Source organism: Tubulanus polymorphus, chromosome 4 (assembly GCF_964204645.1).
Source record: "Tubulanus polymorphus chromosome 4, tnTubPoly1.2, whole genome shotgun sequence".
Taxonomy (NCBI): domain Eukaryota; kingdom Metazoa; phylum Nemertea; class Palaeonemertea; order Tubulaniformes; family Tubulanidae; genus Tubulanus; species Tubulanus polymorphus.
In genome coordinates this window covers 16,722,527-16,737,828 of record NC_134028.1, presented here as the reverse complement: position 1 = coordinate 16,737,828, position 15,302 = coordinate 16,722,527, and the positions used below count along the sequence as shown (strand labels likewise).

Here is a 15,302-nt window from a genome sequence, read left to right as displayed (position 1 = left end):
TTGCACAACAAATGTTACGACACATTCAGTCCTCAAAACATTTTGTTAAAGATAAGCTCGGCGCTAGTATGTACGCCCACATATTGCAGGTAACATTGCAACACCTAATGCTATACTCTTTAATTGCATTCTGGGCGGCCTTAAAATCACTACAGTCAGTAGATGACAGCGCAGACAATGTCGAATTGTCCGCCATATAGGCTATGCCTATATCGCCATATAGGCTATGCCTATATGTCATTCAACATGCTAATGTAAAACGCTAATCCGTTATACTATCTATAGACGGAACGGTCTGGTTTTGAGTCATCTGAAATAGTCACTTCGTTGGTAATAGCCGAAATATACACGTGTGGGCAGTATTGTGCGGCGTAAGACTGTTGTGATTAAGTTAGTTAAGTTAGTAGTCTCAAAATGCTTTTAAGGGGTCCTAATAGTACGTGGAATGAAAAAGATAATGAGTAATTACCAGGGATATGTTATTCCTACTTCCGATATGATATTCCCCCAGGTTTTATGATGAATTTATTTACCCATCATTCAACAATCAACGCACGCACGTACGTACGTCGTTTAACTATACTATAGGCCTAAATAAAGACAGACTACGCTCCTATATCTGTAGTCTAATGTCTATTTATTAATTGATGAGACCTGTTTTTCTTGGATATTTTGCTTACTTTTTGGGGTACATACCTAATTTATGTCTTAACAGAATGCCAAAAATCGTGGACAACAACTGAATATCCGATATATTTCCAGTTCTGTACCAATTAGCTGGATTGGCAAAAAGACTCCTTAAGTCCAGTTGAATGAGAGAGAAAATCCTCCATTTTGTGAAATTTCTTGAATTTTTACATTGTCGCCATGCCTACGAAATGAAGTTATTTTTCTTGTGGGGTCTCAACAACTAAATCACAGGGATGAGAATTTCCCGCAGATTTCGGTATTGAAAAATATCAATTTTCCAAATAGTCCAAAAATGATGTAAAAGTATGGGGGGGATGATCTCACTCAATTGGTCCGGCGCGATCGGTAATCAGGTGAACTGTAAAAGCGTTCAGTGCCTGTTTTACTCATCGTCACGTAAAAGTATCGTATTTCAATGCATATTCATTGCAACACGGTGATTTTGTATCTACATTTGTACTACGATCTTGATGAGTGTGTATGTATTTTATCGATCGGTTGCCGCACGCGCGGTTCAGTAGTAATGTATATAGGCCTACTTACTGTTGCCGCGCGTGTGTGGCGAACGTCTTCGGATATTATACACTACTGGGTGATGATTTTTAGTGAGCATTCATCGGCGCATATTTACTGCAATAATTCAGGGCTCGACCCATATTGCATGAGATGTTGAATGTCATCGAATGAGGATGTACCACATTGGAACTAGCCATTACCTTCCAAAATATAATAGTCGTTCATGGGTTCAAGATCGCTCTAAGTGCTCGGAAAACGCATTTAATTTCTAAAATTTTCTTGGGGGAGGGCCGCCAAACCTCCCGAAATAGCTTCGCGCCTACGGCGCTCGCTAGTGCTGACGGCTATGCCGTCAACTTGTTCGCGTGTGTAACTCAAGAAAAAAAACCCGCGAATTTTACAGGTCGGCGTTCTCATCCCTGAAATCAGGGTGGCGTAGGCATGGTAACAATGTTCAAATCCAAGAAATTTGACAAAATGGAGGATTTTCTCTCTCATTCAACTGGACTTAAGGAGTCTTTTTGCCAATCCATCTAATTGGTAGGCCTACAGAACTGGAAATATATCGGATATTCAGTTGTTGTCCGCGATTTTTGGCATTCTGTTAAGACATAAATGAGGTATGTTCCCCAAAAAGTAAGCAAAATATCCCAGAAAAACAGGTCTCATCAATCAATAAATAGACATAAGTACCTAGCCGTTGTTCCTAACACAATGTCTAGGGCGAAAGTGCTCATTTAAGGTTAATTTTCGTCCCTCATAGCGTCTATTTCACCCCTTAAAACACCATCAACTTACCTCAAACTGACTGTTCTGTAATCAGATGGAAGTTAACTATTGTTTGTGCATAAATTTTTAATCCTTAGTAGCTTTTGACGATTGTAGTAGCAGTTTGAGGGAAGTTGATGGTGTTTTAAGGGGTATAATAGACGCTCAAAGAAATAGACTAGTTATGTATTTAACCTTACTATAACACTATTCTTTAATAACACTAGCGCCACCCAGTGGATAGGTAGGGTAACTCACTGTAAGTTCGGAAGTTTTCTTCTTCGGCCTCTCCGCGGTCGCGGAGAGGGAATACCTATTTGGACTAGCTTAAATTTGAAAAAGGGGGAGTAGGTTGGTATTTCCTGGGAATTCCACGGGAATCCGCGCCATTTTGATGACGTAGTACGCATTTCTTTCTGGCACACGAAATCAGCGCGGCAAATCGCTAAAGTCGGTCACGTAAGTACACTATTGATTCGACCCGCTTTTACGGCATTTCGTGGCAGCCGATACGTAAACACTGCCGCGAAGTTCTAGGAAGCCGATAGTTTGTTTATAAACATTCATTTACTATCGGAATACGCTCATTGTTACATAAACGGCGATTTTCAAAAACTCAAACGCCTACACATAATTTCGGAAATCCCATACCCAGCTTTCACGGCTCCTCCACGTAATTTCGGAAGTTCCGAAATAATGTATAATTGTTATTGCGTATGTTTACACAGCTGTTTTTCCTAGAAATGAACGATTCTATTTCTAATTCAAAACAACAAACAACTTTTTTAGATTAAAATTGAATTTATTTAAGCTTAGGCCTATAATTAGTTGGACCTTGTGGCTAATGACTGTAGCAGCCTAATAAAATTAAAACAAATTGAAAAACTACCACAAATTGAAGGTCTTAGACCCTAAGCTGTTTTATCGGCCCGAGGACAGTGCCCTTTCTCATTAATTTAAAAATTGGTTTTATTTCCAGGATGCCAAAGGTTTATTGCAAATGGTCAGAAGACCAAATGACCAACGCGATTGAATCAGTGAAATCTGGCTCTTCGATATTGAGAGCAGCCAGTGAGTTTTCTGTACTAAAATCAACTCTGCATGATAGAGTTAGTGGAAAAATCTGTCATGCAACAGCAAAATTAGGCAGGCCGACCCATCTCAGCATGGTGGATGAGACAAAACTTGCAGACTTTGCAAAGAACCGAGCTGATTTGGGGTATGGGTTTTCGAAAAGTAATTTTCTGAGGTATGCTGGTGATTTGGCACTCAAACGCGGCAAACCATTCCAGGAGGTATGTCTATTGACTTGTGATCTGTTAATTCTCAGCTTGGTATGTAGGCCTATAAGTTAAAAAAATCTATATATATATATACCGGTATTTATATCTGTAGGTTGTTCCTAGTGACCAGTTTTGGGCTGGCTTTAGAGCCAGACACCCAAGCGTATCGTTGCGAAAGCCAGAGGGCACTGCTGCTGTTAGGCACCAGAATGTTAGGCCAATGTACATCTGGAACCTTGACGAAACCGGGGTTCAGTTGACCCACGTACCAGGGAAAATCGTAGCAAGGTAGGGCAAATTGATGATTTTTGATGTAACGAACTGGCCAATTACACTGATCTTATTACAACTATATTCTTATTGTTAATATATCATCTAGAAACAGAGTTAAATTTTACAATTCTCTGCTGATACCTTAATGAATAGGCCTACTTGGTTTTTTCAGAAAAAAGGAAGCAAGTACGTTCAGTCACAGATTAGCGGAAACCGGGAGACGATTACTGTTATGGCGTGTGGTAATGCCTCAGGGCAAATGCTGGCACCACACGTCATATTCAAAGGAAAAACTGTCGCTTCGCTGCAATCGGTGGATTCGATAAATGCTCCGGCTGGAACAACTCTGTCAGTTTCAGAAACAGGGTGGACTAAACAGGTATTTATTAAAACAACAAAAATATTAAACAATTATTTGAAATCCAATATTCTAACCATTAAATGTATTTTATCTTTGAATTTTCTAGGGTATTGCCACACTTTGGTTTCGAGAAAGCTTCCTTCCGGCAATCGGACAAACACGTCCACAAATATTAATTTCAGATGGCCATAATAGTCACAACTTCCTAGAACTAGTCGAATTAGCCAGACAGAACGAAATCACTCTAGTTGAGTTGCCAGAGCATACATCACACTGGCTGCAACCCCTAGATAGGTAACACCACAATCCTTTTCTTAACTCTTTGTAGTATATTCTAGCAATAATATTAATGGTTTATTTTTACATAAACAGAACGTGTTTCAAGACTTTAAAGTCTAGCTGGAACCGCTTATGTCAAGAATTCTCCAATGATTACCCGGGGAGAGTGATAAACAAAAGCTGCTTCTTCGAAATATTTCGCAAGGCTTGGCAGAGCATTTCACCAGATATGCTTATCAATGGTTTCAGTTCTTGCGGAATATTTCCTTTCAACCCATATGCCATACCAAACGAGGCGTACTTACCGTCTACAACAACTGTTCGCGATATAGTGAGTTATACATTCATATATGTATTGTATCGGCTAAAATGTCCTCATATATAAGTGACTAGCATTTATTTATATTCAGATATCAGATCCTGCTTCATTATTGCCAATACAATCATTTGAATTGAATCAAAATCCACCAAGCGAGGTAACATATTACAATTATGCAATTTTGCAATAGAATTTGAAAAATTTACGTTTTTCTTGATGAATTTTGTTCCATAGTTACACTAATAACAGTTGACGATAGCGTTATGATTGCTTTAACAAACTTTTAGAATTACTTCTGTGTTTCAGCATTTTTCTGTCCTTGGAGAGCTGCTACATGCAAGATATCCTTTTAAAAACCTGAATAAACCTGAATAAATTTGCAAGAAACTGAAATGAATTCAATTCAAAATATTTTATTTTAACTTTTGAAAATTAGTGAAAGATACTTATACTGTTTGATATTTTTTTCAGGCTCTACCGGTGAACAATTCTCGTTCTTATAGTACTGCGCTACAGACGTTGGAGTCGGTTATCTCACCTGAAATGAAAATACAATTTGAACGTCGATACAATGAGGGATATGATGTTTATGAGATTCCCTGTATGAGGCATGGAAATCCCTGAAATCAAACGAAATTAACATTCATTCCAACATTTACAACAATTCATCATCGCCAGGTGAGACTCAAATGAAATGGGTCTTTTTGATTCAACTAATTGTTAGAACGTGAAATTACCTTTCTTATCTCATTTTCAAGCTGACTCGGACAAGGATGTTTTAAAATATCCGATTGTGGAAAGTCGTCGCTCGAAAAATCGCACAGAAGATTCGAAACGATATTTCATCCTCACAGCAGATGATGCCTATGCGAAAGCTCTCGAGAAAAATCGGAAAAAAAGAAGAGAAAGAAAACAAGAAATTAGAACGACAAGAGAGAAATAAGAAATGTGCGACAAGTGTAAGTTTCAGGGACAACGTCCTGTCGAGTTGTGAGTTCATTCATTTCCCGGTACATCGTGATGATTCTTGACCTGCTAGGTACTTAGTCTATAAATATTTCAGGCGTCCTCAAGACCAGTGGAGTCTCCTGTCGAGGAAAAAAAAAACGAAAATCGTGTAGTTGAGGTAGGCCTATGAAAATTAAACATTTAATGAAATAAGGTTTTTTGGAATTTAAAATTGAGAAGGGCTACAATGTGTATCTGAATTTCAGGATCCTGTGAGTGTGCCTGAAACAAGTGGCGTGAACTTGATTCACGAGATCAATATAAGGTAAATTACTACATGCTTAGCTTAAAAACATGTAATAGGCCTACCTGGTTAATAGTGATGAATAATCTATCATTACTGGGTTATTATCATTGTAGTGAAGGTTCATATGTAGCCCTATACCAAGAGGGCCAGAAAGGCAGAAAGCACCTTTACTTCGGAGTGGTATGTTTCATCGGCTAAATTTTAACTGAAAAAAAGGAGAAATAGAATTCATGTACGGATAGTTATATATTCAACTATTTGCAGATTCTGGAAATATCGAATGACGGAGAAACAATGTCGGTGCAATTTTTGGAACAATAAAAATCTGTTCGTTTGGCCGGACGTGGAGCTCATAGAAGATCATCCGGTTGAAAATATTGTAAACAGCTTGGAACCACCAGAAGTAGTGAACACAAGGATTCAGATGGTTTTCCGGGCTGCCGAATTTGTGAAAAGTTGCGATTTATTTGCTTGCATATGTACATAAATGTTTTACTGTACTGTTGATAATATATACACGTATTTGTTGTTAAGAAAAAATTATTTAAATCATTAAAGTTATTTCTGTTATTGGCTACGATTATGTATTATCTCTTTATTCTACAGTCGTAAGATGTTTTATAATATTTATTAGCCTACCGGCACCAGTAGGCCTATTTAGTTGTGCAATAAAAATGTGCTGTTGTTAGTGTTTTGCCTTTAATAGACCTACATACATTCTCAGTTTTCCATTTTATTACCTTCTTATCTAACGGTCCTCCTTTCAGGTGTGATGAATTTTAGGATCAATTTCCCAAGCCAAACATTCTTCGTGTTTGCATGATTAAGCAGTCATCTCCCGTCACTTACAGTCTAGGCCACCGTTTGATTTCCAACGTGACAACCATGTAGTTCGTATGACAGTTAAGATACAGTTTTGGTATCTAAAGCTTAGGTGTGAAAGATAACGGTACATCATCTATCTAATCCATCAAAATCCACGTGGAAACACCGTAATCTGGCAATCTTCCAAATCATTTCCGGGTTTGACTTCTGGGCACATCTATTCGTCGCATTGGGGACGGTGGGTAGCGTAAAGCCGAGGGAATATCGAAAATGAAAACCGGTTCGTGATTTTTCTGAAACGCGCATGGAAATTCGAATTTTTTATGTTATAAGCCATCTAATAGGCAATATATATTAAATATTAAACAAAATGCGATCTATGTTTTGTCTTAATTTCCTAGACGAAAAACTCCCTCCAACGGCCATTTGTGCGGTTTGTGATGCTACCATCCCTAACAAATTGGTATAACCCATATCCCCCATAAACAACATGGTATCGCCCGTTTTCAATAGCATACAAGCTGCGTTTAAATCGGCGTACAGAGCATTTCCGAACTTACGTATTAGGTTTCCGAATTTACGTGACCGCGGCTTCCGAAATTACGTCGGCATAAAAAAATTAAAAAATCAGTGCGTTTATCTATTCAAACCCACAAAAAAATGATTTTGACAATAATTTGGGCAAAAAACAAAAATACATATCGGAGCTTAATTGCCGATTACTGCTAATAATTGACGGAATCCACCGATCAAAATCGCATTTCTATAAATGTATTCCGAACTTACGTGGAGTTACCCTAACCCAAACTGCAGTTAGACCCCTGAAATAGGAAAAAGTGCAGATCCGCACCTCTCGTGATTGACGCAATCTACTGAATGACAGAATCCAGGCTAAATAAAATCTTTCTAGTGAAGATTGAAAATTAACCAATGTCAATGTACTGAATTGATGATGGCATTTTAAATCTGAAACAATGATATTTAATGTAATTGATTGAAACGTTTACGCGGAGAGGTGCGGATCTGCACTTCTACCCTGAAATATAATGAGCACCCATAATTTTAGTCAGTAACCTGACCATTGTTTAGTTTCACGATCGGATGTTTTCACAAACCACAGTCAGGAATGGGAAGGTCATTTTGCAATGAAATTTTCGTGAATCAATTTGACTCACGAGTAATTTGCCTTGCATTTCATTGTCTTTTAAGATATCCATCTAATTTTTAGCCCACTTGGGAATTTAGTCCCAGCGGGCTATTGCGTTCACTTGTCATCCGTCCGTCCGTAGACGGAATCCAGTTATTTTGGGATGTTTTGAAGACACTTCAAGGTAATGTCTTGATATTTGGTTTATACATGTATCTACCCTAGACACATCTTCAGGTCAAAAACTGGCCCTATCAGATTCAAGATGGCCGACTGGCAGCCATTGTTGTTCGCCAATATCAGCACTGTTTACACATTTTCGAAGTTTTCGATGGAAATTTTGAAGACACTTTTATCAATAACCATGATTGTTTGTGTATAATTTGCCAATATATAAGGGCCCATCAACCTAAGAAAAATTGGGTCGATCGGACTCAAGATGGCTGTCCTATGACCTTTTAGTGCCCAAAAATGGCAATTTTGGCCCAAATTCTCAGTCCTGTAGCTTCCTACTGGTTTGTCATTTCTCATTGCAATTTGTGATGGGTATTCTTTGGAAAGGGATGTATTATACCTGAGACATGTATTTTTGATCAGCCAATTATGGCGCAATTGGCAGCCATCTTGGCGTCATCAGTTCTCATTCGTAGGTGGGAAAAAGTTTTTCCACATTATATTGATACCTAAGCATATTGTGTTACCACAATGTATTGGAAAGTTGTAGCTAATAACGTTTTCTATGATTTTGGTGAGTTTCAAGGTCATTGGTTTTTGTATATGGCCACCAGGGGGCATTGAATAATACAAAAACTTAGTATTTCTATATTATATTTGTACCTACGCATATTTCGTTTCCACAATCAATTACAAAGTTGTAGCTCATGACATCGTCTATGATTGACGTGAGTTTCGCGGACATAAGTTATTCTATATGGTCACCAGGGGGCGTTGAATAGTAGAAGAACTTGGTATTTCCTTATTAGATTGGTACCTAGGCATATTTTGTTACCATGATCAATTGCAAAGTTGTAGCTCATGACATGTTCTATGATTACGATGAGTTTCAAGGTCATTGGGCTTCGCAAATGGTCACCAAGGGGCGTTGAATGGTAGGCCTATAATAACTAAGTATTTCCATATATTGGTAACTAGGCATAGTTCGTTACCACAATAAATTACAAAATTGTAGTTGCTGACATGTTCTATGATTTTGGTGAGTTCAAGGTGAATGGATTTTTTCAAGGTCATTGGATGGGGCATTGAATTATTGAAATTGTTAGATTGTGGAGCATCTGAAACCACTTCCTAAGTGGGCATAGTGTCCCTGGACTCCTAGTTATCGTAGTTTATAATAAATTTTATCATTTTAAGCACACCAACGAGGTCAAAGCCCATATTCAAGTGCCTGTGCCTGGGCCAGTAAATTACTAGCGCAGCGTCGTACTACTAGACCACCAAGCTCGCAGAAAACCAATTGAATGTTTTAACTAGCTATTGCACCTAACCATACCCTAATCCTATCCCTGGGGGTAAAACGGACCCTAATCATAACCCTCTGGTGCTATAGGCCGTAAACCCATCGGAACCCTAAACCTAAACCCAATAAAATGATTTTATTGTTACTTATATAGTTAATACTATATATAGCAATGATGTACGGTAAAATAGCGTGAGTAAACACTTTGCTGTATACAGTTAAATATCCTGATTCTTTCCAGTGAGCCCATAACTATTGGTCTATGATGATTATTTCACATCGAAATTGCGGTTTTCCACTGAAAAATTGACCTTAATAGTCCAGCATGGCAAATGATAAGACGTAACATACAGGCGAGTGCACGCATTAAAGTGAAGAGATCTAGTCCGTTTCAGGCATTTAATCCCACAAACTGCCAAACGATGCACAACAGTCTTATCTTTCAACTTGATGATGAGTCGTCGATATTCATTTTAAAATCGATGCGTTTCAAGTGAAAATTATCGAGGAAATTGATATATGTTGCTAAATTTGATGAATTTGTTTGTGCGATGCAATCAATAGTCATCTAAGTGTTATCATTCATGTTTTTTGAGGAAAATATAGACAGGTTTCCCTTAAGAGTCTTGGTAATTGATAAATTGTATCACTCTCGAAGCCAGGTGCTCGTGCGCTGATGAATTCAAAAATAGTTCATAGAAATTGCCAGTAAGTGCTTTACACTGACAGGGAGAGGACCAGTAGATTAATGTCTCTGCAGAGTTAGTACATGAAGTAGGCTAGAGACAGTAGTGCGGTGTTGTATAAGAACGGCGGGGTAAGCGGCCCCTGCCTCGTGTAAACACTTAACATAAGTCCCGACAGGAAATTGCGTTCATTTTTCGTACATGGGTCCATCTAGCTGAATGCAATAGACTCCCGTTAAACTCAAGCGATTGGGACCATCTTTCTACCGAATTAGGTTACAGGTTTGAAGAATAAGAGAAGGTGAATATGTGCTAGTAATCTTCTAAAGGTTTGATTATATTTCAAGAGTTTTGATGAGAATGTGGACGAAAAACCACTTAAGTGCGTAAAGTCATATGCACGGAACTCGGGCCAATGCTTGATTTTCTTATTTTTAGGATATAGAAGATTTTGGATTAGCAGTTGGAATGCTGCTTATCATATTCCATGAGTGATTGCAGAAGTTTTACATTTAAAGATAAAAATTCTGGAGAAGCATGTTCTGTTACAGTCTCTAATGTAAGTTTTTTAAAATCTCAGATCTAGTGTCTGCTTCAGGGGTTCACTTGCTGATGGGCTTGGAATACAGTTCCTGGGGTTATTGATTATTCAAGGTCCCTATGACTCCTTGATTCCTTAAAAACTCCCTCTTAATCAAACATGCATTCAAAGGTGCTTGGAACTTCTTTAATTTGAGCATAATGTCTAAAACTCCTTAAAAACTTCCAAAATCAATTTTGATAAAGTGCCAATGGTAAATGTTTGTACAGTCACACCTCGTTATAACGCCACCATCAGGACCTGGCCAATTTTGGCGTTATAACAAGAATGGGGGTATAAAGAAACGCTCGATGTGATCCTCTGGATAATAACCAAAAGCATTAAATTACCAAATATTTAGACTTACGAGGAACGTGTATTCTGATACAACCAAACAAAAAACAAACTACATACATGCCAACCCGTACGATTCTTCCGTATTCGTGACGTATTTTATGCTAAAAAGATCATCAGTACGACACTAGGGTCAATAATGTTGAAGTACGTTTTTCTCTTTAGATCAGCAAAATACGATTTATTCACCAAAAAATCTCAAGAAATTTAAAATCTACGATTTTGTATTCATGAATACGGTAATTTAGTTTCATAGATGATATTTTGATTGCATTTAACTTATATCGGCACAAGGTTTGAACTGGCGATTCTTAAGCGACCCATACACGTTCAATAAAAATGTCAATAATATTGACTCAATATATTGACCCAATATTATTGAGCCAATATTATTGAAGGTGTGTGTCCTATATTGATGAAAATATTGTCAATATCTATTATTGAGCCAATATAGGCCTATTGATCGATCAAAACCATTTTGATATTTTTTGACGGTCGAATCGCCAATAAATTGCCCGAATTGTCAATATTTTGATGGAAAAATTGACCCATGTGTAGGATCCATGAATATATTGACCAGTTTTTCAGCTTTTTTCATTCTTGTGTGTAGTTTTGAATAGGACTCGGTAATATAGGAGCCATGGCAAATGAATGTACAAAAAATACAGTAACAGCTGGATCCATTTTGAAATTAGCAAAATGTTGATGGATATATTGATGGAATTATTGATAGTAAATATTGAATCGTGTGTGGACAATTTCTGTCAACGATATTGACTCAATAAATTGAGTCAATAATATTGACATTTTTATTCAACGTGTATGGGCCGCTTTAAGGTAAAAATTAGAAAATACTGATTTAGATATTAAAATAGGCTACTGCAAATGTTGCAAAAGAAAATGTTACTGAAAATGGGAACAAAACCGGAAATTTTAACCGAAAGTACTGAAAGTGGTAAACTCAATGTTGCAGAGTTTGTACACCTCCTAAAATTCCTGGATTTCCTGGAAATTGAGCAATTCCAGGATCTGGAATTCCTGGAAATTAAGGGTTTTAAAGGGCTTTTCCTGGAAACAATTTCAGGATCTTGGTCATCGGAAAATTCTGTATGCTTGTTTTTGTGATCAGTGTCTTTTCAAAGTGTGGTCTTGTGCAGGTATGATTTGTGAAGTGCCTATGCAATGTCAGTGTTCTCCATATATATAAATTTCTCAGGGGTGGGAGATAGGAATTAGTATATATGTCCATCTGTGTTGCGTAGCGACAGCAGCAAGCGCTAAAGTCGCGAAGCCTCAGTAGGGGGGTTTGGGGCCCTCCCCCCAAAAAATTAGGTGCCTGTAGACATTATTAAAGGGTTTCTCAGCTTTCTAGTTCCACAGTTTTCCACATTAAAATAGCCCATTTATCTAGATGACAGAGCTTTTGTCAACATTATGAATTGGATGGGATTTCAGGCAGGACACATCCTGGTCAGATCCAATATTTCCAATATAACCAACAAAATGAGGAATGTAATAATCTTGATCACCATGACCATGGACTCAAGAGTCCATGCCATAACGAATGAACCAAATTATATACTTTATTTTCCAATCAGTCGCAAGTGTGCCAAGCGCCTATTATTGAGAGTATATCCTTCTGTTACTAGCTGTAGGCTACTAGGAATCTAACTGTACTATCTCTACTAAAGAATTGAAAGGCTGGCTTATGTCGACAAGCAACGCGACGCCTACCGACACAACTTGGTTTATCGCCGATTAGCGGCCTATGAGAGGCCGCCAGTTGCTGCTCTATCGGTTCGACATAAGCCGGCTTGCGATGGCAACCCGACACTTACCGACTCGTCGCAAGCCGTATGCGGCTAGTTGCCCATGTTCTACTCCGGCCTACGGTAGGCGGATAGTTGCTTTCGATCGCAGCCGACATAAGCTCATCTGCGACGCGACGGAACTGAGCGCAGGGGTTCCAGCCAATGAGATACCGCATATACATCGTACAAATTATCACCGCTAGTTAGCGTCATTCGTAATTAGTCATAAACTTTCAAATTCAAGTAGTTCAAAATGTAAACCAAACCTTCAGCACAGCAGAGGACTGGACCAAAGGTCTAGAAACGAAATTGGTAGAATTATGGTGTGAGCGGCCATCTTTATATGATGTCGCTAGCACGTTGTATTCAAAGCAGAATCAGAAAGATCAGTCTTAAAGAAATAGCTTTTCTAATAGAAATATATTTCCTAATAATTCAAATAGTAATCGCAACCGACATAAGCATGGAAGCAACTGGGAGGATCTCATATCCTGCTAGTCGGCCTCAGTTGCTGCGAATCGGAGCCCAGTGGACATAAGCTGGGCTGCGATCACGGTTGCTCTCAGTTGCAGTTGGTAGGCGTCGTGTTGCTTGTCTACATAAGCCAGAGACACTTGCACATCTGTCACAGTCAGTATCAGATGTTTATTATCTAGTTCATGTAAGAAGTTTGTTTTGACAGCAGTTGATGAGAGATCAACAGGAGGGTGTTTATTGATTATCAAAGGGCTTATTGACAATTTTAAGGACAATAAACAGGAGGGGTGGCTGTCTTTCAAAACTGCTTATGGAGAACACTGAATGTGTATAGAACACCTGGCTCAAGTCTTCACAATTAGGCAATTAAGAGTTACTATTATTCCCAGCTAGTAAATTCAGGACATGTGTAACTTTCCAACAATAATGGTATACCTTAATTGTACCTGTGTAATTAAGATAATGACAGTAGACTCAGTCTAGGTTAACCACTGTTAGAATGATAAAGCTTGAATAGATAAAATGATAGAATCATAATAGTGAAGATAGCTTGGGGGGTTCCCTCATGTTTTAGTGTGAAAGCCAGACCACCTCATTATCAAATAGCTGTGTCCCCTTGGTGGTTTGAAGTTGGGCAACACAGTGCAGTTAATGCAAAACCATAAACATGGATATCAAATTTCGTATATATAGTGACATTGCTATTTACATCATATTTCAAGACCAGAATCAGTAGCCTCCATAACACGGAAAAGATTTGGCCCATATCAGGCTCGAGTCAAATTTGGGCTATGCCTAATTAAAGAGCGCGATCACAAACCACTCACTTGGTACAAAGCAATGCTGTAACAAAGCAAAGCGAGTTGTTTCCCGTGCCAGTCGCAATTCAAATGCAGTCATTTGTCAGTGCTAAAATTTGGCTCGAGCCTGGCCCGACGTATTCGACCAAACAAGCTCGGGCCCATTTGACACCCGTGCAAATTGTTGTTGTGTGCCAAATTTGGCACATATAAAAAGGCTCGTGTGATCGCAGCTACAGATATGCCTAGTAGATTACCAACATATTGCTTATCACCAATCCCGGAATTTTTGACTTCGTTGAACTGAGCACAGGGGTTCCAGCCAATCTGAGACCGAATATACTTAGTACAAATTATGACTGCTAGTTAGCGTCATTCGTAATTAGTCATAAACTTTAAATCAAGTAGTTCAAAACATAAACCAAACCTTCAGCATGGCAGATGACTGGACCGAAGATCTAGAAATGAAATTGGTAGAATTATGGTGTGAGGGGCCATCTTTATGTTATGTCGCTAGCACATTGTATTCAAAACAGAAAGATAAAGATCTTAAAGAAATAGCTTTTCTAATAGAAATATATTCCCCAATAATTCAAAATAAATCAAATTTATTCTCAATACGCTTATCATGTGACCATCTGAGTCATTGCAGTTGCCAGTTATCGTAACTGACATAAGCAGGGAAGCAACTGGGATGATTTCATATCCCGCTAGTCGGCCTCAGTTGCTGCGAATCGGAGCACAGTCAACATAAGCTGTGCTCCAATCGCGGTTGCTCTCAGTTGCGTCGGTAGGCGTCGCGTTGCCTGTCGACATAAGCCAGCCTTTAAACTGCTCATGCTATAGTGACAGTATAAAGATGCTCATATTGGTACGCATGTTATAAATACCTTTTTCATACGGAGTTTGAATGAAATAAGTTTTATGAATAAAATAGATTTTATCATGAATAATCGGTCTAATTGATATTTTTTAATGTGTATATCAAAGGTTCTAACTTAAGAATCTTAATATTTGATAATTTTGACCGATATCCTTATGGAACTGGAGTACCGTATTTACCGGCTAATAAGCCGATTTTCTAGCCTCAGATTTTTTCCCCAAAATATCATGATCGGCTTAGGCCTAGTGGACGGATACAATCTGACTTAAATAATTACTTTCCGAACTATGTCACTTTAATGCTCCTGAGGATCATCAAAATCAATAAGAGTGTTCCATATTTATTTTAGGTTATTATTTACTACCAATAATCTATTTAGAACTATTTTGTTATTTAGTTTCTTTCATCATCTCACAGGGGCAATCTAATACTGCAGCCAGGTATTTAGCCAGGGCAAAATTTTAGGGTGTCCAGTAAAATGAGGGCCGAATGCCCGATATGTCTTAAAGCACCGAGTG

General features: G+C 38.3%; 2 protein-coding genes across 5 annotated transcripts in view; both read left to right on the top strand.

The window, feature by feature from the left end:
• The first annotated feature begins 318 nt into the window (after positions 1–318).
• Positions 319–15,302, top strand: part of LOC141903118 (ribosome production factor 1-like) — a 33,022-nt gene continuing 18,038 nt past the window's right edge. The window contains exons 1-2 of one of the 2 annotated variants that reach the window (XM_074791087.1): positions 319–390; positions 10,318–10,438. In XM_074791087.1, the coding sequence (XP_074647188.1) occupies positions 10,367–10,438 (72 nt within the window). In that variant the 5' untranslated portion in view covers positions 319–390; positions 10,318–10,366. Of the gene's footprint in view, positions 400–10,317; positions 10,439–15,302 lie in introns of both variants that reach the window. The other variant, XM_074791086.1, reaches the window with a different exon arrangement.
• On the top strand, positions 1,998–6,252 carry LOC141903866 (uncharacterized). 3 transcript variants are annotated; one of them, XM_074792218.1, is made up of 8 exons: positions 1,998–3,269; positions 3,370–3,545; positions 3,703–3,909; positions 3,998–4,185; positions 4,264–4,501; positions 4,581–4,646; positions 4,961–5,167; positions 5,248–5,382. In XM_074792218.1, the coding sequence occupies exons 3-7, from the start codon at positions 3,763–3,765 to the stop codon at positions 5,111–5,113; spliced, it is 792 nt and encodes a 263-aa protein (XP_074648319.1). In that variant the 5' UTR covers positions 1,998–3,269; positions 3,370–3,545; positions 3,703–3,762; the 3' UTR covers positions 5,114–5,167; positions 5,248–5,382. The 3 variants fall into 3 exon arrangements, with proteins under 3 accessions (XP_074648319.1, XP_074648320.1, XP_074648321.1); XM_074792219.1 differs by lacking the exon at positions 5,248–5,382 and having other exon boundaries at positions 2,074–3,269; positions 4,796–5,093; XM_074792220.1 differs by lacking the exons at positions 1,998–3,269; positions 3,370–3,545; positions 3,703–3,909; ... (1 more) ...; positions 4,264–4,501; positions 4,581–4,646 and adding exons at positions 5,553–5,615; positions 5,704–5,762; positions 5,858–5,924; positions 6,009–6,252 and having other exon boundaries at positions 4,873–5,167; positions 5,248–5,448.

Coding starts and splice junctions, on each gene's coding strand:
- LOC141903866 (XM_074792218.1), top strand. CDS start 3,763: ATGGCGTGTGGTAATGCCTCAGGGCAAATGCTGGCACCACACGTCATA. Junction 3,910..3,997: donor AAACAGGGTGGACTAAACAG/GTATTTATTAAA, acceptor TGAATTTTCTAG/GGTATTGCCACACTTTGGTT. Junction 4,186..4,263: donor TGGCTGCAACCCCTAGATAG/GTAACACCACAA, acceptor TTACATAAACAG/AACGTGTTTCAAGACTTTAA.